The 23,338-nt window shown below is 39.0% G+C and overlaps 2 protein-coding genes across 3 annotated transcripts in view; both read right to left on the bottom strand.

The window, feature by feature from the left end:
• Positions 1–9,638, bottom strand: part of LOC141756882 (alanine--glyoxylate aminotransferase 2, mitochondrial-like) — a 308,692-nt gene extending 299,054 nt beyond the window's left edge. Inside the window, exons 1-14 of one of the 2 annotated variants that reach the window (XM_074616847.1) lie at positions 9,392–9,627; positions 6,092–6,180; positions 5,303–5,493; positions 5,080–5,203; positions 4,889–4,983; positions 4,678–4,771; positions 4,180–4,273; positions 3,808–3,908; positions 3,562–3,654; positions 3,195–3,327; positions 3,021–3,109; positions 2,590–2,739; positions 2,292–2,390; positions 1,346–1,490 (exon numbers count right to left, since the gene is read on the bottom strand). In XM_074616847.1, coding sequence (XP_074472948.1) covers positions 1,389–1,490; positions 2,292–2,390; positions 2,590–2,739; positions 3,021–3,109; positions 3,195–3,327; positions 3,562–3,654; positions 3,808–3,908; positions 4,180–4,273; positions 4,678–4,771; positions 4,889–4,983; positions 5,080–5,203; positions 5,303–5,493; positions 6,092–6,180; positions 9,392–9,488 — 1,551 coding nt within the window. In that variant the 5' untranslated portion in view covers positions 9,489–9,627 and the 3' untranslated portion in view covers positions 1,346–1,388. Of the gene's footprint in view, positions 1–893; positions 1,491–2,291; positions 2,391–2,589; positions 2,740–3,020; positions 3,110–3,194; positions 3,328–3,561; positions 3,655–3,807; positions 3,909–4,179; positions 4,274–4,677; positions 4,772–4,888; positions 4,984–5,079; positions 5,204–5,302; positions 5,494–6,091; positions 6,181–9,391 lie in introns of those variants that run through there. The other variant, XM_074616846.1, reaches the window with a different exon arrangement.
• A 959-nt stretch (positions 9,639–10,597) lies between these two features.
• On the bottom strand, positions 10,598–23,295 carry agxt2 (alanine--glyoxylate aminotransferase 2). The gene is made up of 14 exons (XM_074616848.1): positions 23,136–23,295; positions 21,423–21,511; positions 21,079–21,269; positions 20,868–20,991; positions 20,682–20,776; positions 20,308–20,401; positions 18,787–18,880; positions 16,755–16,855; positions 15,520–15,612; positions 15,034–15,166; positions 14,228–14,316; positions 13,954–14,103; positions 12,076–12,174; positions 10,598–11,592 (listed from the first exon to the last, which is right to left on the bottom strand). The coding sequence occupies exons 1-14, from the start codon at positions 23,215–23,217 to the stop codon at positions 11,491–11,493; spliced, it is 1,536 nt and encodes a 511-aa protein (XP_074472949.1). The 5' UTR covers positions 23,218–23,295; the 3' UTR covers positions 10,598–11,490.
• Positions 23,296–23,338: the final 43 nt, after the last annotated feature.

Here is a 23,338-nt window from a genome sequence, read left to right as displayed (position 1 = left end):
TTTACGAGAAAAAAAAGAAAATAACACACAAAATTACTACTTTATAATGTTATGACTTCATTCTCATCATACTACGACTTTTTTCTCGCAAACCTGACTTTATTTTCATTATATTATGAATTTATCCTCGCAATATTATGACTTCATTCTCATAATACTACAACTTTCTTCTCGTAATATTATGACTTTATTCTTGTAATTTCAGATTTTCCTCAATGTGGCCCTAATACTCCGTCGTACCACAGACCTACAACAATGATAAATAACAGGTGGAAAACTGCACACCCAGTGTCATTCTGATCCTTCCTTCACTAAATGCAACATATGTTAACAGCCAAGCCAGAAACACTGATCTTTTTTAGGCCCTTTTGAGCACATGCTCTTTTGTGTTTTGCTTATTGAGACTGTTGTCCATCCTAGTTGGGGAAACAAAATGAATACCCTTCAATTAGGTTCCCTGCACTAGGACGTTTAGGTGCTACTTGTGCAAGGATCTGGCTTGCCTCACAATAGCCTAGCGCCTGCAGGCTTTATTCTGTTATTCTAGTCATTTGTTGATTTTCACTGAAACCCTTTATACCCATTTCTTTGGTCTTTTTTATTTAGGGAAACTTTAAAGGAAGGTAAAAGGAAAAAGGAAAACAATATTTCAGTTTCCATCATTGTTTGTTATAGTAGAGGCATTTGTTCATTATCGAAGAGGCATTTGTTCATTATTATTACTATTATTATTATTAAGGAGGCATTTTATTTTATATTATTATGTGGATGGGAACTGGTTTTCAGTCTTCTGCCCGTTGGTATTTATACAACATCTCTGGAATGATTTGCATTAATGCCTCTAGTAAACATGTCCAACAATAAACTATATGTCCGTACTAAACACGCACCTGTACCTTTATATGCTGTTTTATTGGTGACAAATACAGTATAAACAAAATGGCATATTTAAGCAAATATTTCAAAGCACAAATATTTGTTACATCAAACTTGTTACATTCAGATATATAGCCTCCCTAACAATCATAACAATGTTGATTTAGATCTTAACAGAGCAAAAATTAATTCCAAGTCAGTTAGAAAGACATACTGTATGTAGTGATGTTTGCGTAGTGTACTGAATAATTATGAGCCCTCACTGTAAAAGAAAAACATGTTCGAAAGCAGGACTGACTTTCGTAGTTATAACATGCAGATCATAGTTAAGTGTTAAAGTTCCCTGTTACGAAGGAAATAACAATCTTCCACATCAGGACAAAAAAAATTATTAATAATTAAATTTTTAATATTTCAAAAGATTTACAAAAATGCAGTCGACTGCTGAGTGCTCGTTGTTTATAGGTTTGGTTTGGTTTGGTTCTTGGCATTGAGTTACTCCTCCGACCCGTTCATTTGCTGTCCATGTAGTTGTGGACGGCCTTGTTAAAAACTGCCAGGAAGAAATCGACATCCTCCTTCGTGATGCACATGGGGGGTTGGAAGCGGAAGGTCTGAAGTTGTGAGAGAACAAGAAGGAGATTATAACCAGGTCAGGTCATGCGTATCATGTATGGAAAACCACCATAATTGCAAGTCATTTTGACGGAAGAAGATGATGTTTCTTCCTTTTTTTTTACGATTATCAAGATGGGTTGTGGCGGTGACATTTTTGTCTCTGCAGTGAATGGACTTGGTGGATGGACTAATATTACTAATGGACTGGAAAAGCATTTGCTCCGTATTTTTCTATTTTTCTTCTAGTATAATAATCACTGCGCAACATAAACAATAATACCTACAGTATTTTATTTACCTAAGCCTTATTCTTGAAATTTAAAAAATGCCAGTGGGTGCCCTTCTTCATTTTCTGCATTGAGGTAACAGATGAACAAAGAAAGAAAGAAAGAAAGAAAGAAACCCTGTAACTCTCTTTCCCACTCACACTTTTCCCCGGCTGCACTTAATTGTTAATAAAAGTGTAAATTGTAGTGAAACTGACTAAACACTTTGAAGCCAACAATATCATGGACCAATTGTTTATTTAGATAATAATAAATACAGTTATTTATGAAAATAAATATCTTAATTTTTTGTCTTAAACCATTGTGATGTCTGATGTGTGTTGCAGTTTACGGGGCTAGAGTTTGGATTGGAATTTCACCTAGGGCACCAAAAGTGCTAGAGCCGGCCCTGCTTGAAATGTTTTTTCCCCCTCTCGGAGTTGCCCTAAGACTCTTTTGTGTTTATACCACCTGCTGGTGACCCTGCAAAATAAACAGAGGGACAGGCTACTTCAGGGTGAGTGCTGTTACCTGTCCGTAGACTCCTCCTTTCCCTATCAGGACTCCCATGTCCTTTATGTCCTCAAAGATCTCACTCATTGCCTGAGTAGGCAACGGGTCTCTGCTGGCCTGTGGATGATCAGAGAGGAGGTTAAAAAAGGGTGGAAGTAGCTCTATATACTATGTTGAAGTAACTAACAGTATGAACACTATCCATCTGCCTGTGTCCAAGCAACTAACTACTTATGCCAAATGGCCTGACAGGCTACTACATCTACAAATCTACTGCGAGTAGAGGTGAGTGTCACTTCTATTACAAAACAAATACCTTGTCTTTGACCATTTCCACACCGATCTGCAGGCCTTTTCCACGGACATCACCGATAATCTCATACTTGTCTCTGAGTTTTGCCAATTCTGTCATCAGATAGGTGCCCACATTCAGACTGTTCTGCTGTGTGCCGTCTTCTTTGATAGTCTGTTGAGTAAAAATCCATCAGCTATTGTTTAAGTCCAACTGAGATCACATTTAATCTTTTCTTTTTGCAGTCAAAATAATGTCAGTGTTTTTGATTTACAGAGCGGATATGTATGCCGTAGCACTCAAACATTATAAACGAGTTATAATTCAGTGTGCTTGAGTGATTATGGACTTTTCAACCTCAGCTACAGTAATAATACAAGACTGGACTTTAATCAAATTCAAATCTATTGCGCTAATAAAGAGGACTGATGTAAAAAGAGAAGATGAATTCTTACATCCAGCACTGATGAAGCAACAGCACAAGCCAAAGGACTTCCTCCAAAGGTGTTGAAGTGGGAGGCCTTACCGAAGGAGGCAGCAATTTCTGAGAAACACATGAAGAAACAAGCTCACATCTCCACCCACTGCTGCCTCAAACAAGGTTTTTATGTCGTACAGTATCATCTCACCTGGTGTTGTAACAACAGCTCCAATTGGGAATCCATTACCAATGCCCTTCGCCATTGTAACCATATCGGGCATGACGTCATGACCTTGGAAACCCCAGAAGTGGTTTCCTGTTCGCCCAAATCCAGTCTGGACCTGTCAGGTGCAAACAGATTAGTTTCTTTACATTTTTAAAACAAAATTTCACATTAGATACAAGCATTAGTGCTAAAAAGATGGAAACCAGGCTCTGCCAAGTATGTTCTCACATTGACTTTTACCTTTAAAGTCTCATGATGGAGGCCTTAGTGCCTGATCTTAGCCTTGTTACATGGTGTTTGCTTCATGTCCTTCATTTTTTAGCATAACGTAACTTTATGTGTATCTAACCTCATCGGAAATGCAGATTCCTCCTCTCTCTCTCACAAGTTTGTAAGCCTCCTTGAGGTAGTTTTTAGGGTACTGCACGGCTCCTCCCATTCCCTGTACAAACAAAACACATTCACATCTCACAGTCACATTTAATCAACACAAGCAGCTGTACTGAACATGAAGAAAATAATGAAAATGGATGGCATGATAAAAGTAAAGTTCTAACTTTTTCAGACTCCAAGACTCCAAAAAATAATTCAGTACCTGAATCGGCTCTGCAAAGAAACCAGCAATTCGACTTGGGAGACTAGTAGCGAATGACTCTTTGAGATCTCCAATGTATTTGTCATTTGCCATGCAATGACCTGTTGGATTAAAGAAAATTCTTTTGGTGACAAATTAGCATGTAGAAAAGCAGTATTACCAAAATACCAAAATACTTCTTCTTTATCACTTTACTGCACCTAAGTAAGGGCTAAGCAATTATTCAATAATGTCTTTCCATACAATACAAAAGTCTCATATCATAATTTCCTGTGGTAGTTAAACGTATTGCATTATTTTGTTGTAGGAATATTGCAGAAGGGACTGTAATGCTTAGTCCCACAGACAATGCTGGTCAGTTAGCCTCTTTACCTTGAGCACAGCTACAGTCTCTGATGGTCTGCACAGGAGAGTCCCTGCAGTGGCTTCCTCCCCACGGACCTCTGAACACATCAGGACTCATGACCTGTTTGTTGGGCAGAATCATAGTCAGCTAGAGCAGTGGTTCCCAGCCTACTTTACTTGAAGCCCCCCCAACCTGTATTTAAGAAAATCTGAACTCTTAAGAGAGTTGATGAGTAATTTTTTAAGAAAAAAACAAGTCAAAATTCTCTGATTCCAGCTTCTTAAATGTGAATATGTTCTGGTTTCTTTACTTCTCTATGACAGTAAACTGAATATCTTCATCTTGGGCTTTGAGAAACACTGATCGTCAAATTTTCACCATTTTCTGACATTTTATAGACCAAACAACTAATCAATTAATCAAGAAAATGAAAACAATGAAATTAATCATTGGTTGCAGCCCCTTATGTGTTTTATGTTGTGTATTGCTGCGTGTGACATTGCAATACAGCGATGTATACATACATGTGTGCAGCCTAAGCTAGTGGCGATGGGGTATTTATATGCTGAGTTGGAGGTTAGACCCATGGTCTGTTGGGTGCCACCATGGTATGATCCTCTGGAGGATAGAAACAAAAATAACAATCAGAAACATGCTGAAGATTTAAAGCAAGTATTGCTAAAAAAAGTCTTAATTTTCATATAATTATGAAGCACATGAGGATAAGACTTGTACCTGAAAGTGATGAGGTCAAAGTTGCCAGTGTGAAGTCGAGCCATCAACATGGCCAGGTCGTTGGCTTCTGAGCCGCTGTTGGTGAGATATATCACCTGGACAGAGAAACAAAGACCAGCAGACATTTAAATTACAGCCCACGTATTTATCCAGGCTCCTGATCTGAGCTGATCAAATCCACCGCCGTCTACCTTCAGAGGATCCGGCAGGTGGGAAGCTAGTTTCTCACAATACTCATGCAGAGTAGGATGGACGTAGATGTTTGTAGTATGCCACAGTCTCTTCAACTGCCTCTCTATATCTGCTGTCACCTTCCTGTGCCACAGATGTCAGAGTCAGAACAGTGATTTATGACTGAAAACTGTATATCAGAATTAAACATGCTATAACAGCAAAGAAAAAAAAGGACCTTACGGGTGGCAGTGGCCCAAACTGACAGTCGCCACACCAGCAAATAGGTCCAGATATCTGTTCCCGTCCACATCCCACAGCCACTGCATGTGTCCCTGGTGGATGAACATCGGTTTCTTATAGTAGGTAATCTTCATGGTCACGGGGTTGCAGTTCTGCCTGCGGATCTCCATCATCCGCTCTTTGGACATACCCTGGACGGAGACAAATAAAAGGAATATAGTGACCTTTTTTGTTGTTGTGTGTGTTTTTGGTTCTGAGTGAAAATGATGGATTGCCATGAAATTTAGTACAGACATTCAAGGTCTCCAGAGGAGAGGAATACTGATTATTTAATTGATCCCCTGACTTTTCTTGTAGCGCCACTAGCAGGTCAGTGGTTTCTCTTAAGGCTCGGTCACACCGGCATTTAAAATGACAAATATTTGCAGCAGAAGCAATTCATGTCAGTGGAATTGCGGCAATCAGTGGAGTGAAACACTCGTTTTATGATAGTGAAACACTCGTTTTATGATAGTAAAACACGCGACACAAAACATTGCTCTACAGCGCCACTAGTGGTCAAAAGCTCCACAGGCTTCCTTTAATCACTATCAAAATATTGTAGTGTAATATTGATGATAATTAAAAAGAATCCTCTAGTTAAATTAGTAATAACAGGTAATATCACTTGTAGCACCTGCCAGGTAAAGTTGAATATTTAGTTAACTTTTTAGTTTTTTTACTAAAGCCATTACAGAATACTGAGCCCAACAGTGCACGATAGACACTGTCTGGATTCCACAACACTACCTTGTATTCCTCTGGTGTGAAATTGCATGAGGGCATCTCTGGGAGATCTGCAGGACGAGATTTGAGGGCTGATTTCTGACATACTGCACCTGTGAAACGGTTTCCAGGGAAATTCAGAAAAAAGAAAAGATGTTTCTAAATGATGTCTTGTCCAAAGATTTTGCATTATTTTATAAACGTGTTACATTTGTATTCTTTATGGCAGAAAATTTGAGGAAAGGGTATATATCATAAATCTATTGATTTGTTCTTGCCAAATTCTATATGCAAAAGCCAAAGCCCCTTTTTTTGTGTTTTTTTACAAAGATTTTGAACTGTACAAAAAAACAAGGACATTTTCCACCAACAAAAAGGCCATAAAAACTGTAAGGGCATGCATTGCCTGTGAAGTATGTATGCAAATATACAATTAAATATTCCCTTTTCTTTTTTTATTATTTATTTCCTTTTTTTATATTTTATTTTATATGTTCAATTTAGTTTATTTTGTATATTTATATGAATTTTGCTGTGTGCATTGTCAATATGTGAAATTGTACATGTGAAATCTGTCCAATAAAAAGATTAAAAAGGTGAAAAAAGAGAAGAAGGACGTGGAGCTGCACACGTGAGCTCATAGCAGAGAGGAGAGGTTGGTCTGAGATGATTGTAGTGACAGAAAAAAGACACAAAAACATGGCATGGAGGAAAATCCGTCCAGAGGAGCCTGTGGATCTGATGTTTCTGGAGGAAGATGTGGGCAGAACATGCAAACGGAGTGGAAGTGGTAAGGGAGAGGGTGTAGCGGGTGGTTTGGAATTGAGCCGGTGTGTTTGTAGAACGAACTGTAGAATAGGGGGAAGTGAATACTATCGGAAATAAACCAAATATTATTGTGCTTTCAATCCCTACAGAAGTCTGCCTTTGTGTGGGAGAACAAAGAGAGGTGGCGGGGGGTGTTGTTTGTAACAAGTGTGTGTGTGTGTTTTGAACAAGGCTTTGAATAATTATCATTACCCAGTGAAAAAGTAGTTTTATTTATTTTCAGATGTTACAGTGTGGATGCTGACGAGGTGGGCCGCCGCCAACAGAGTGTAAAGAAGAGGAAAAGACGAAGGCTGTCTTTCTATGAACAACCACAAATATACTCTCCTTCACAGACGTACCCTCCGGGGCCTCCACCACTGCCCACCACTCCTACCAGAGAGAGTCCAGATGAGAATGGGAAGAAGGGGAACCTCTCTCCCCACAGTTCTGCATGGAAGACCGAGATAGATGCCGACAATACGCCTGATCTGCCAAGGTTCATTCCGAAGCGCGAGCCCGGCGTGCAGCCACCACTACTTCCAGTCAACAAACCAAGCCCCCTGGAGATATTCAAAAACTTCTTCGACGACGGGACCGTAAAGGTCATCGCCAACAACACAGACAAGAACGCCGCGAACAACTCTGCAAGTGGGAAGAAATTTGAATGGACGAACCTCACTCCGATAGAGTTTTTCAAATTCCTGGGACTGCTGGTATACATGGGAATCCTCAACCTGCCGAAACTGAGAGACATGTGGAGGGTGAAAAGCATCTTTCATGTCCCATTTCCACGTACAGTGATGGCAAGGAACAGATTCATGGTCATTTTATGGAATTTGCACAAGTGACCCAGCAGAGGATGTGGTAAATGACAGTAAAAAGGGCACAGAGGAGTACGATCACTTGCACAGAGTCAACCCTCTGTGTGACTCGATTCGAAATGCCTGCAAATCCGTGTACCACCCTTATCAAAGCTTGTCAGTGGATGAAAGGATGGTTGCAACAAAGGCCAAAATCGGACTGAAACAGCACTTGAAGCTCAAGCTGACCAAGTGGGGTATCAAGCTCTTTGTTTTGGCCGACACAAATGGATACACCGTTGACTTCAAAATTTATACTGGGAAGAGAAAGTTCGAGAGTGGAAAAGGACTCTCTTTTGATGCTGTGATGTCACTGGTGAAAAAGGATTACCTGGGTTCTGGTTACCATATATACTGTGATAACTACTACACCAGCCCAGCCCTTTTCACACACCTGAGTGGCCTGGGCTTTGGAGCGTGTGGTACCTACCGTGAAGGAAGAATGGGGCATCCAAGAGGGCACTTTTGCTCAGGGATATGCATTGGCAGGGGAAAAAAAGACAATTCCTAGCAAAAAAAAAAAAAAAATGGCCATGTACTGTGCCCAAAAGAATGGGCATAACTCATAAACAGAAGCTAGAAGCTTCAAATCGCTTTTCTACATTGAGTTTTTTGTTTCAATATTATGGTTTGCAACGCAGTTTTGAATAAAACAAAATTAAAAATTCAAGTTCTTTTTTTTTTTATGGGCTAATATGCCCCATTATAGTGTATAGACGTCTAGCTGAAGGTTGTGATGATTCTGTGGATGGGAAAACTGTAAAAAATGACAACTTTATAAGGCAAAACACAAAGGTAAAAACAACAAAAATATACTATAAATAAATAATAATATAAATGCTGCGCAGCTGTGAGTCGTGGCCGAGCATTTTGAGGAGGAAGAAGAAGAAGATGATGAAAAAAGGAAGACAAACGAGGAGTACAGGTCCATCATTAATCCTCTAGACCCTATAATGTAGCCTGATAATCAGATCGAATTGACATTTTCCATTGAATTGCTAAAAAGAATCGTAGATGTGGGCAACGATTCAGAGATCTGGATCCAGGCTACTCTTTATCTACAGAAAAAAAACCATCTGATTTAAAAATTTCATTAAGTTTTTCTGGTCAATATTTAATCAAATTAAAACCTGGTTGATGGTTTAACCACTTTAAGAACTGATCTGACAGGCAAATATACATTATATATAATTTATATTAATATATAAATCATGATGCTGTTACTCCCCGGAGAAACATTTAATTTGAAATCTAAATAACATATTCTTAACTCTCATATGCACCCTCCATTTAACCAATTTCAAATGAGATGACTTTCACTGCAGTGTGTGCAGATTTTATCTTCTGTCAGTTATTTAATTTGATGCAGTTGTCTTAATTCTTATTTCACCATATCAAGTCTTGTTTGCATGAATAGCAGTGAATATATTACCTAGTGTAGTGCACCAATCTCTACTGCAGCCTATAATAAAACCAATGTTTACCTCTTATTCCTGACAGATTATCCTGTTTTACAATTATATTAGCTAATTAGTTCATGAGCTAACATAAAAAATGTCACCTGATATTCTTAAGTTACTGTAACAAACATAAAATACCTCCTATACAGACAGACCATGATCATCAAAATTTGTTCATCTCCATGGTAACTCACCACTTCCCAGGTGAAGTTTGGCCGAAACAGGTGAATAGCAGGATTGTCCTGTTAAAACGGCACAGCGGCCACTTAGAGAAGAAACGACTTTATACATGTTGAGCAGGTGCAGAGGGCAACACAGCTATCTGACTCCCTTCACTGTCTGACACTCACTCACTTCAGCCTTCCTTTTTCTAAAAAGTCAAAGATGGGTGGATAGTGAGCAGCCAATGGTACCCAGATCCTACCAAACCACAATGATTTCTCTGCACTTAGATAAATGTATAACCAGTGTCACCTTGTCACTAGATTTCCACTACATGCTCACTGATTGGGTTTAGAAAGGAGGCAAAATATGTTGTTGGGTGGTGCCAGTTCATTCCTGTTGGAGGCCGGAGAAGACGCTAACCTCGCTCTGAGGTGAGGAGGAGTTTGTTGTGTGGTAAGTGTGATAGTGCTTTCTATGCTCTGCCTGTTTTGCCTTATGCAATAGGCCATTTTAACAGCGGCCACGTCATAGCAGGGTAACAAAAGTGTAATTGATAAAAATAATAATAATATTCAAGTGCTCCAAGTGAGAGTGACAGTGTGCAAGCATGCACAATACCAGGAACCTGAAATCAAAGCACTAGACAGATGACTGCAAAGATAAACCGAGTGCTTGGACGTCCTGGCTGGAGCTCCGTATGTTTTCAACTGAGTTACTATAGTCCGTTATTACAGTAGGTAGTGGGTAGTTGCATGTTCTTTGGGTTATGTATTGCACCCAGCACATTTCAATGTCTCTTGGGAGTGTTTGTTTGGGGACTGTCAACATCAGTCTTTTATTTGGACAATGTGAGCCTCTTTTGTGCATCTAGAGCAGCAAGGAAGTACTCTAGGAATAAGCAAGGACTAAACGTAAAGATTAGTTTTTTCAGAAGCGAGTAAGCATTTGATCATATGTGGTGTGCGGTTTCTGTTTATGGTGTCTTTTCACACAGAATTACCTTGAAAGTCTTTGACTGTGTCTTCAGGCTAGGCCTTCCCTGTCGTTTTCACAGACAATAATGAACTTGACGGCACTTTGGGCACTGCAAAGCTAGGTGTTAGAAGAAGAAAAAGATTGCAGGATTAAAAAACCACAGCTCTTTTCAGCTTCCAAACCACAAATAGTGGAAGACAGTAGAACCTATAACATTAATACCTGTAAGGGGCGGTGTAAACAATGTGTAGTACAAATGGTTGTTCCTCAAGCTCACAGATTTATTATTATTACATTCACATCTATAATCATCAACAAAGCATGTTTTTAGGAATTACAATCATAGAACGTTACATTCAATCATGATTCAGCAAATCCAAGACAAGCAAAATTAACTTCAAGTCAGTTATTAGGAAGGCACTGAGCCAGATTATTTTCTCATTTTCACTACTGAGGTATGTTAAAGGTATAATATATAACCGTTGTCAGTTGCTGTTTATAAACATTCAAAGTCGGCCCCCTCCTCGAGCGATAGTCGAGCGAGCTATAGAGTGAATGAAGAGAGGGGGCGGCGTTAGTGAGAACAGAGCATTAAATCAAAGAAATAAAAAGTTATTTTCTGAAGCCCAGAAACGTCCCAAACACAGCAAAATAATGAGAAGAGAGAAAATACAGGCAGAGGGCAGGATTTCTGCAGATACAGACACCACCACACACTTCTAGTGGGTCATAAATGATGATTGACAGGGATTATTTTGCACACCTATAATCAGCAACAAAGCATGTGTTCAGGAATTACAATCATAAAACGTTACATTCAAGCATGATTCAGCAGATCTGTGATGATTGAGAGGGATTATTTTTGCATCAGTCTACACCTTTTTTTTATTTATTTTTTTTAGAAAATTCTTGCATATTATATCTTCTTTAAGTGAATTAAGTCATCATATTACAACATAGTTAAAAAAAGTTTCCCTTTTACAATTGCTATGCAATGGCAATAGCAGAGGTAGTCTTCCTCAGAAGGTAAACAGGATTAATACTAACATTTTTTAACATTTTAAAAAGGATGTACAAAATGCAATCCACTGCTGAGAGGGTTTCCGGGTTTGGTCCTTGGCATTGAGCAATCCAGCTGACCTTTAACTGACGTTCATCTTCTTTCCATGTAGTTGTGGATGGACTTGTTAAAAACTGCCAGCAAGAAATCTGCGTCTGCCATCGTGATGCACATTGGTGGTTTGATACGGAAGGTCTGAAGTAGTGAGGAAAAACAGAAAACAAAAGGGGAGATTATGGATGGATTACCGGGAAAACGTGTAACCAGGTCAGGTGCTTTACTCTGTGTCACACAGTAAAGGCAGAGCAAGCACTTCAGACATTTCTGGAATATATTGTTAAGCAGCAGACACTGCAATATTCATAATGTTAATCCATATTGAAATGTATTATCAGTGAATACTTTTGTCAAGCCACTACCAAAACAGGCTGTTCTCATACACCGTTGGTAGCTATACCTACAGAAAGTAATGCACTGTAATTCGTATATATATCACTAAATCAATTTGTATGTATTTCTCGTAATCGTGATGATGCAGGGTGAAAAAGCCCTACTTATAATCTAACTTTTTTTAGCTTTGTGTTCACAAAACAAGCAGCTTTGGTGATGTCGGGGCCAGCTGTGCTTATACAGTACCACATGCTGACTCAGCAAAAAATAAACTGAGAGTGCTGCTACCTGTCCGTAGATTCCTCCTTTTCCAATCAGGACTCCCATGTCCTTCATGTCCTCAAAGAGCTCACCAATGTCCTCAGGAGGCAGCGGGTCCCTGCTTGCCTGTGGATGAGAAAAGGTGAAAGGATGAATGAGGCTGGATGCGTTACAGCTTGTCCACACCGAACGCATGAGCAGTGCGTGGCGGCTGCGGAACCTGTTGTTTTTTTTTATTTCGGCGTACATGTTATCAGGTTAGAGCAGCCACACTGCCTGTGTGTGGCACGCGTCTCACGCGCGGCTTGGCTGCTTGTCTTCTAGAGATTCAAGGTCTTACCTAACAGCCACTGGGGACTCAAGGATGAACTGATTAGATTTTGGTCGTCAAAGGTCACTGTGACCTCACATCTGTCACATTCTCATGAAAGCGATATCTCAGGAAAGCCTGGAATGAATTTCTTCAAATTTGACACAAACATCCACTTGGACTCAAGGATGAACTGATTAGATTTTGGTGGCTCAAAGTTCAAGGTCACTGTGACCTCACAAAACACGTTTTTGGCCATAACTCAAGAATTCATTTGCTAATTATGACAATTTCACAGATCATTCTTCTGGCTACTTTACATCATTTTGGGTTGTTTACTGCTGACACACTAACACATCTTGTAAAGTGTGTCAATGTAAAACAAATGGAGGTAGAGAGGCCAGAATCCAGAATATAGGTCGAGTGATAGTGGACTTTTAAAGGCTGATATAATAATGATAGTTTGGAGCAGGAAAAAGCCGATAGCCGAATAATTGGCCGATATCTTCTTTACTTCTGCAGCAGCCTAAATGGCTGTTTTTTTTGTCACTCTGAATTTAATAATTCGTAAGAGAATATCTTGAAGTGTGATTTGGTGGATTACATCCTGGAATATGTTCAATTTATTTGCCATGAGCGGCGCGCTGTTCTGTGGCTTACAGTATGACTGGCCAGGATTACTTCTGTTGCGCGTCTCGTATATTGTTAAAAGCCACTCTTGCAAACCATTAATGCCTCCTTTCTAAATCCAATCAGTGAGCATGTAGTGGAAATCTAGTTACAAGGTGTCACTGGTTATACATTTATCTAAGTGCAGAGAAATCATTGTGGTGTGATACCATTTCAGAGAGAACACCAGATTGGTTCAGTAAACAAGTTAACAGTGAATGATTTGTTTTTCTTCCTGTCTGCCTGTTTTGTATCTGGGACAAAGAGCTGATAGTGTAGCATTATATATTCAAGAGATAACTTTTTCTCGCCCTCTACCTCGAATATGAGTATCGAGCCTCCGTGCAAAATGATGTATACGTCCCCGCGTGACTGGTGGTGGCTGTGCAGCCATCGGCCACTATCAGATCTCAGTTCCGCCGATAACGATAGTTTGTAAAACATCCTTTCTGCGCCGTCTACCTCTAATCCAGAATCAATCTCAATTGCTGGCATAATAGTCACAAATACTGAAAAAGTATGCAATGTAGCAAATGGAAAGTCTCTTAAAACATGATGACATATGCCAAACAAAGGAAAACTATACCAGCAAAGAGGAACATGGGTTACAATTCAACCCAACAATGACACAGCAGGATATTTGTGTTGCAAGTCTACAAAACTGAACATTACACAATTCTACTCCCGGGCAAATGTTTTATTTTATTAGAAGTTTCTTTACTAACTCTTCCCTTTGCTGACTCCTTTCAAATATAATATCTGCCAGTATCAACAGATTACATTTACTGCAGCTGAGATTGTTTTCTTCACAATTACTGCTGCTCCGGCTAATGGTTAACTGGGCCACCATGCCCCGGGAGGCCCGGCACGTTGTTCAAGCACGTGAGGACGAGAGGTGAGTGTCACTTCTGTTACAAAACAAATACCTTGTCTTTGACCATTTCCACACCGATCTGCAGGCCTTTTCCACGGACATCACCGATAATCTCATACTTGTCTCTGAGTTTTGCCAGTTCTGTCATCAGATAGGTGCCCACGTTAAGACTGTTCTGCTGTGTGCCGTCTTCTTGGATAGTCTGATGGGTAGAAATACGTTAGTCATGTTTGTATTAGTTTTCAGATGCAGCTACAATAACAATACGCAGAAATACACAGAAAAAAAGGACTTATTGTACAAAGAAAAGATGAATTCTTACGTACATCGAGCACTGATGAAGCAATGGCACAAGCAACAGGATTTCCTCCAAAGGTGTTGAAGTGAACCCCCTTGGTAAATGAGGCCGCAATTTCTGGGTAAACACATGAATAAACACCTCACTCAATGCTGCTTCAAACTATCGCGCTGTTTTGAGCTTGTTTAGTGGAATGAGTCCAAGCTCTCAACTCACAAAATAAATCTGTGTGAAACATCCTTATCTAGGAAACTGTTGTTTTATCTCTTCCAATTTATTAGTGGAAATAATGAACAATACACTTTGCACACTCTCTTAATAATTAAACTGAATAATAATATAACTGAAACCTGAACAAAGGCTTTATTCATAGAGCCTTCCCTCTCTGTTAAACAGCCTGCATTAGAAAAGCACGCAGTTAAAACAACAAGAGCTAATGGAACAATGGCCAAGCATTAGGGAGGAGAAAACACTAAAATTGTAAAAAAAATGTCTATTAAGTATGTATGATTGTTAACAATTTAAAAAAACATGTTCAGTAATTTACATACAGACAAAGTATTGTATTGAAAGTTCCTAAAAATAGGAAAACTTATCTCTGATACACTATTCACAGGAAATAATCTGCTTGTTTTAAACAAACTTCCTGCAGTTCTTGCATTCACTATTTGGGTTAATTGTACAGTTCTGTACTGTTATTGTTATACATTGAATATAATATGAAATATCCATAAAATATGTCACTTAGTCAGGGGTCATTAGTGTACTCAATGATAGAAAAGGGATCCCGTAAGGAAAAAGTGTGTGAACCACTGTTTTACAGTATCATCTCACCTGGTGTTGTAACAACAGCCCCCATTGGGAATCCATTACCAATGCCCTTCGCCATCGTTACCATATCAGGAATGACATCATGACCTTGGAAACCCCAGAGGTGGCTTCCTGTTCGCCCAAATCCAGTCTGCACCTGTCGGGTGCAAAATAGATGAAGAAGCTTATTTATTCAGAAGAGCTAAAGAGATGTAAACATACTGAAAGACACCATGGCAGTCCATTAGTGTATTATGACGTTCTCTTGGGCATAATATAGTAACTTTATCATGGAACTGTAAGCTCTCATGTACAGAAATACTTATTAAGATACTAGAAAACTACGCAGGAAGTACAGTCGAGTGAATATTGGATTTACATTCGCCAGGTGGCCAGAAACAAATCTCCAAATCAATGATAATACATTTTTTTGTACAAATTAATATTATTTAAATTGTAAATAGTAAATACATCTAAAAAGATTTAAAACATATAAAATGTGTATCTAACCTCATCAGCAATGCAGATCCCTCCTCTCTCTCGTACAAGTTTGTAAGCATCCTTGAGGTAGTTTTTAGGGTACTGCACAGCTCCTCCGACTCCCTGTACAAACAAAACACATTAGTTAATACAAGCAGACTTTTCTAATGTTGGTTGAATTTACTCAGTAAACTCATCATTAATATACATAAACATATCTGCATATGAATGTAGATTCTGTAGGCAACGAGACAACATTTTGGTATTGGAAACGTTCTGGTTTCCGCTTGTAGTCCGAGTAGTATTAACCAATCCATTTTCGCATCTCAAGTTGCTTATCGGACTGTAAACAATGACCAGCGCAGTCTCCACCCGGATATTCATTATTCAGATATCCGCTGGCTACTAGGGATGGGCGTTACCAAACATTTTTAATTCAATACAGTACAATACAGATACTTTTTGTTACAATTTTAATGATACCGATACTGAACTGATCATTTCTTAAATGGGTATGTCATTTTTCAAAATGTATTACAAAAGCAAATATGAGTACAATTAAATAAAAATGTTTGTGCCATAAGTGTAAAAAAAATCCAGTATTTTACAGAAATGTGATTAAATAATAATCCTCCTTTCAACTTTCAAAGTGTGTTGTTTTTAAATGTTTGAAGGGGTTACTCATGTTGCTGTGCGTGGATCTTTATTGGTCCAAATTGTGACAATTAGCACTACTCCACGCTATGTTTCCTTTCTGACGTTCTCTCACATGTTTGATGTGGAAGTGTGCGACTGTACGCCGCTGTGCGCTAGGTTCAGATGTCACTTGGTTTCCACAGTCATGTGACATGGGCTGGCTAAATATGTCAGGGCTATTTTGGCACAAATATTACACAAAAGTAGCGTAAACATTTGGAAGTGTTGCAGCCACGTTTGTATTTATATGATGTTATTATTGATATTTTTTTCCAAGGAATCGATACCAAATGAGTAGCTTGTGAGTATCAAAGTATAGATACTACAGTATACTGTAGATCGGCCCATCCCTACTGGCTACACTGGAACCCCCAAAATATTGGCCGTTGCCCCCAGAGGCTAAATCGTCGTCAGACCGATAGCGGATGGGTTCCGAGGTTGACTCATCACTTACTTGCTAATATTACTGTAAAGACATATAGTCGATAATGTTAATATTCAATGTGGCAAGAGCAACGGATCAGACAAACAAAACCATTTGCAACATTAAGAATTTCAGAATTTAGTACCTGAATCGGCTCTCCAAAGAAAGCAGCAATTCGACTTGGGACACTAGTAGCAAATGTCTCTTTGAGCTGTCCAATGTATTGATCATTTGCCATGCAGTGACCTGTGGGATCAAACAAAGTGGAGTCATTTATTTTAAACTAATACAGTCATTAGCATGTGTATACAAATGGAAACGTACTGGGCTGTTAAAGTTAACACGCTAATAATGCGTTGATGCAAATTCGTTTAAACACCACTAATTTCTTTAACGAATTGACGCAACTTACGATTTTTAGGATGTAGCGGGCTCATTTTAAAGCTAGAGTGATGATACTGGTGTCATATGAAGCTAGAAAACCTAAGGAATCCATTGGTACCATTGGTTGGTGAAGGAGGTTAAATAACACTACGGAATTACGCAAAATTTCGGCTAGGAAAAACTGGCACGGACATTTTCAAAGGGGTCCCTTGAACTCTGACCTCAAGATATGTGAATGTAAATGGGTTCTATGGGTATCCACGAGTCTCCCCTTTACAGACATGCCCACTTTATGATAATCACATGTAGTTTGGGGCAAGTCATAGTCAAGTCAACACACTGACACACTGACAGCTGTTGTTGCCTGTTGGGCCTGGGTTTGCCATGTAATGATTTGATGAAATACCTGTGAGGGTTTCTGGACAATATTTGTCATTGTTTTGAGTTGTTAATTGATTTCCAGTAATAAGTACAAATGTAATGCTAATCTTTATACAAAAGCTACGGGTTGAGCAACATATTGTTTATTCATTTTTTTTTTTTTTAAAGTTATTTTTTTGGGGGCATTTTCCATTTTTATGACAGGACAGTGGATAGAGTCGTGAAAGGGGGGAGAGAGAGAGTGGATGCGGAAAGGGCCACAGGCCGGATTTGAACCCGGGCCGCCGCGGTCAGGACCAAGCCTTAATACATGGACGCCCGCTCTACCAACTGAGCTAACCCAGGCGCCCGTTTATTCATTTTTAAGTATTTAAGATCTGACACTGTGACTGATTTTGGTGAGTTTTAACTTTTGATCATCCATTAACTGTGAACCATGTGGTGGTATGAGAATTTTCTCATGATACTATTTCATGGTTCACAGTTAATGGATGAAGGAAAGTTAAAGCTGATCAAAAGCAGTCACAGTGTCAGATCCTAAATACCTAAACTACTATGAAACATGTTTTCGTTGTTGAGACATTTGACTCTTTGCATGGTATTTTGAATATTTTTGTAATTATATTGTATTTTGTGGATTGACATAGGGTGGTATAATTGCCATGATATCAATTTTAACCAAATTATCCACCATTATAACAACTATATTTAACGCACAGCAGCAGTTGTTATTTACTTATATTGATATCATATTGCAGCATAACGGACCGGTTGTTTGTTTGGTGTAAACAGTCATGTAGATATGCTAACATGCTGATCATTTCCAGGTAAGGCATACTATTTTGTACAGCAAGAATTCCTGAAAATAGTAAAAGGTTAAAGAGGTAAAAGAGGTAAATTATCAACAGTAGTAGACTTTGAACGTTACACAGGCGATTCAGTACATTTGTCTTATTTTCAGTGTTACAGCTGACCTATTTTACCCTCATGACTTTTAGGCAGATTGTATAGAAATAAAAGCAAATTTGTGAATTGCAACTCTACATAAATTCAATAAAATACACATCCATTTAAGCTGTCACAGAGATCTGTACAGAAATAGAAAAACGTCTAATGTTTTTTTCATCTTGGATTGAGACAAAACACTCTCGAAAGTAAAGCAATCATTCTAACAAAGTTTAATGTGGATGTTGTGCTGCATGTAAATTCATATGCAGTTAAAAGGAACAAAATTAAAACCTCCAGCATGAACCATTGTTGATAGCTCGGCATGAACACAACACACTAAAAGACAGTAAGGTTAATGTTTTGTAGGAATGTTGCAAAAGGAGTTGTAATGCTTAATCTCCAAGTCAACGGTCGTGTTTCTTCCTGTTTATGAGAGCAGTGTGTTGAGACATGTGTTTGTGTACCTTGGGCACAGCTACATTCTCTGATGGTCTGCACAGGAGAGTCCCTGCAGTGGCTTCCTCCCCATGGACCTCTGAATACATCAGGACACATGGTCTGTTTGTTTGAGCAGAAACTTAATCAGCTAGATCAACCTGACAGCAACAGTCACTCATAACGAACGTGAAATTTGGAATGTTGCCACACAGCATTATTCTCTTGTTTATCAGATATGGAATCTACAAGAAAACAAAAGGGAAGCCGAGAAGCTGTTTTAACCTCTACCACTACTTGAGGGCGCCGGTGCCCGTGATTCTGTTAGTCCCAATAGTAGCTATTTCATTGTAGTGAGACCATTTTTTGAAACTTGACCTCACTGTATAAAATGACCTGTGGTGACCTCTAGGATAATCACAGCCTCATGAAACTACAAAGCCACAAATTACAGACCTAGAGCATTCAGAGGTTGAATGGGTTTCCTAGCTAGATTGACAATAAGGGGGTTTCTGAGCAATTTTCAGAACAGAAGTGCTCGCCATCCAATCGCCGAAAAATGCAATTCTTGCAGAAATCTCCAAATGTCAAAAGTTTCTGACACCAAATCACAGCATGGCTTTTTCTATGGTGTTCCTCAAGGTCTATGTGTCTTAATGTGGTATTTTAGAGGGATTATTGATAATTTTTATCAATTCTCAAGTGGTAAAAAATGGTTAAATTTAGCACCAAATCTGTGTAACAAATGGTATCAAGCCAAAAATTGCTTTAACAACTTATGAGACATACTGTAAGTAAGGATGGGAATGACCATCATATACTTCTATCATAATGTTCTAAACCCTGATACGCTTTCACAACTTACTTTAATTCATTCATTTATCATTAATCTTTTTTTTCAGGTTTCCAGCTATCAGATGATGAACACCACTTCTATGTGACATCTACTGTTGACCTGCTCTCTCCCCCTAAAGACCCCCTGTACTCCTCTAAAAAATACAAATATGGGTCTATGAAAAAGAGGAGAGGGGCAGAAAAGGTTAAACCAAAACGCTGTGAAATTTAATGAGTTCATTAATGTGCAGAATGTAAGCACTAAGAGGCAGTAAGAACATGAAAAATGTTAATTAGCTCCAACGCTTTTCAAGCTGCTTAGAACGGCAGCTATTTTTCAGGCACATGCTGCATGAGCAACAACAAGGAGGTCCTGGATTTATACCCCTGTGGGGGACCATGAAGCTCATCAAGGCGTGCCTCCGCCCTGAGTCTTGACCAGATGTTCCAACCACACCACAACACCGCTCTGCCTTGTTCATCCCCATGCAATCAACCCCCTCTCCTTTCCTTCCCTCTCCTCGACCCCTCAATCCCACCGTACATGACCCCCACCCAATCTTCCCTGAATCCTCTAGCCATCCAAATAAAACTACTTTTATACCGTACAAATAACGTGGACTCTTTCAGTGAATACTGTATGTATTCACCTTCATTAAAACAGAAATTATAATGTGCATCATAAGTTGCAATGTCATATATTAATGCATACGTACATTTGAGCAGCCTAAGCCATTGGCGATGGGGTATTTATACGCTGCGTTGGAGGTAAGACCAATGGTCTGTGGGCTGCCACCGTGGTATGATCCTCTGCCAGAGAAAAATAAATCAGAAACATTTTGGACATTTAGATTACAGAGCACTTTTCTTGAAAAGGACAAACTACTGCAAAACTGATTAAAAATCTATTACCAGGCTGGGAAATAAATGTAAACCCTGCCTTTTTTGCCTTATAAAAAAGGCATGTTACTTACTTTTACATAATGTGATTTTTTAATCATTACTATTAGATTAACAAAAAAACATTTCTGTATTTTCATTTAATTTTTACGTAATTAAGAAGCACATAATGATGTTCCAAGACTTGTACCTGAGAGTGATGATGTCAAAGTTGCCAGTGTGAAGCCGAGCCATCAACATGGCCAGGTCGTTGGCTTCTGAGCCGCTGTTGGTCAGATATATCACCTGGACAGAGAAACAAAGACCAACAGACATTTAAATTACAGCCCACGTATTTATCCGGGCTCCTGATCTGATAAGAAATCCACCATGTTACCTTAAGAGGATCTGGGAAGTAGGAAGCTAGTTTCTCACAATACTCATGGATAGGAGGAAAGACGTAGATGTTTGTAGTATGCCACAGTCTCTTCAACTGCTGCTCTGCGGCTGCTGTCACCTTCCTATACCCACAGATGACAGGAATTATTTTTATTAGGAACTGTATATATAATAAAACATACCATCATAGTAAACAAAAAGGACCTTACGGGTGGCAGTGTCCCACACTGACAGTCGCCACACCAGCAAATGCATCCAGATATCGCCTCCCGTCCACATCCCACAGCCACTGCATGTGTCCCTGGTGGATGAACACTGGTCTCTTATAGGAGGTAACCTTCATGATCATGGGGTTGCAGTTCTGCCTGCGGATCTCCATCATCCGCTCCTTGGACATACCCTGGACGGAGACAAATACACAGGGCAGGAGTTACAGTCAATGTCAATACCAGCGTGTCTATATCTACATTTTATATTAGGTGATTACAGAATACAAGGTCCAACTGTGCCAGATAGAGACACTGTATTCCTGGAGGACATTGCTCTTTCTTACCGTGTATTCCTCCGGTTTGAAATTGCATGGGGGCATATCTGGGACGTCTGCGGGAGGGTGTCTGAAGGTTGATTTCTGACATAATGCACCTGTGAAATAATTGATTGAAGATCAGACATTGAGGTAAAAGAGACATTTTATCATTGAGGAACCACATGAGCTGACTTGTCTGAGGCTGATCAAAGCTTTACGATGACATTTTGTGCAACATTTGGGAGTCATTTGTGTGACATTTTACCCAGAAGTCTTTCAACTCTCATATTTCTTTCCCCTTATTATCTACGGAGAGACAGATGTACAGTTTTGTGAAACCTGGCTGACACTGGCAGTTCCCTTTAGACCTCACATTGTGCAACACAGGATAAAAATCATAATCGTGCAGCCCTAGAGAGTCAGTCACCAGTCATATTATGACACCAGGACTGGTTAAATTGAGGCTGCATAGGAAGAGGGAATAGTTTCGCCCATGCTATTTAGACTTTTGTTGTCTGAATACACACAGTCCTGCAATAAAAAAATCTGAGATTTCCAGAATAAAGTCGTAACATTACGAGAATAAAGTCATAACTTTACGAGAAAAAAAGTTGTAATATTACGAGAAAAAAGTCGGAACATTACAAGAATAAAGTCATAACTTTAAAGAAAAAAAGAAATTAACATGTAAAATTACTACTTTATAATATTATGACTTTTTTCTCGTAATATTAAGACTTTATTCTCGAAATCTCAGATTTATTTTATTTTCCTCAATGTGGCCCTAATACTCCGTCTTACCGTCGTACCATAGACCTACAACAATGATAAATAAAAATGAAAATGTAAACAAAAAACAGTTATTCATTTCCATTTTTAGAAATCCACAGGGAGCCACTGGAGAGGTGATGAAGAGCCGCAGGTCGCTGACCCCTGGTTTAGGTCCTTTTCACAGCAGCCATAGCAGAGTAATAACAGGTGTAATTGATCAAATGTAATTATGGCCCCATTTTACTTAGTTTGCCACAGCCATTCCAGTGTGCCAGGGCCATAATTAATGTTTTTAATAACACATGTACTAAGCAGACTGAGGAACAGTTTTTTTCCCCAGGTGATCAGACTTTTAAATAGATAATTCATATGACACCTTCTCACACAAAAATATATCTTATACTGTATATACTGTTGTTAATATACATGTTCTTAATATGCCTGTATATATTCTTAATATGCCCTTGTACAAAGTATTTCCTTTTATAATTGTAATATAACTTAAAGTATTTTTAATTGTAATTGTAATATAACTAATTGTAATTTTTATATAACTTAAAAGTATTTCCTTTTATAATTGTAATATAACTTATTATTATTTTAATGGAGCTTCCCAGCAAAAAGCATTTCACACGATTGTACCTGTATAACCGGCGTGACTTGAATGTGTGTTTTACCTTGCAATGACATGTGAAAAATGTCTGCTTTGAAAAGGGGGTCGTGTCTATAAGGTAACCCACAAACTGCGAGAGTCTGGGTTGGACAAAATAATAAAAACACCTAAAAAACTGAGCCATTTGTTGCATCAAGTTGCATTAAACCAGTCGGGGTTTTGCTAATTTAAAGAATTATTAGCTAAAAACTTTAAAACAGATGGAAACACTATTCAAACTGCGACATAACACCGTTTAAGTTCAAGTTAAGTATAAAGCAGCAGCATTAACAGACCAGAAGAACCGACTAACTCACCACCTGCCAATTGGAATCGACAGCAGGACTGTCCTGTTAAAACTGCACAACGGCCCCTTAGAGAGGAGACAACTTTATACATGTTGAACGGGTTCAGAGTGAGCACAGCTTTTCTCCTGCTACTCCCTTCACTGTCTGACTGACCCCCAGCAGGATGAACCTCACTCTTCTGACTCTCTGCTGCGTCACAGGGTGCGTGCGCA

This window comes from Sebastes fasciatus, chromosome 19 (genome assembly GCF_043250625.1).
Source record: "Sebastes fasciatus isolate fSebFas1 chromosome 19, fSebFas1.pri, whole genome shotgun sequence".
NCBI classification, from domain to species: Eukaryota; Metazoa; Chordata; class Actinopteri; order Perciformes; family Sebastidae; genus Sebastes; species Sebastes fasciatus.
Note: the sequence above shows the minus strand (reverse complement) of the source record. Positions and strands in the feature narration are given on the sequence as shown.

What these genes read in the sequence shown, in the direction of transcription:
- agxt2 (XM_074616848.1), bottom strand. Translation starts at nt 23,217, where the DNA reads ATGTATAAAGTTGTCTCCTCTCTAAGGGGCCGTTGTGCAGTTTTAACA. An exon ending in TCAAACCGGAGGAATACACG is followed by an intron (nt 21,270 to 21,422) that starts GTAAGAAAGAGC and finishes GTCTCCGTCCAG; the next exon opens with GGTATGTCCAAGGAGCGGAT. An exon ending in ATGGCTTAGGCTGCTCAAAT is followed by an intron (nt 18,881 to 20,307) that starts GTACGTATGCAT and finishes TCAAACAAACAG; the next exon opens with ACCATGTGTCCTGATGTATT.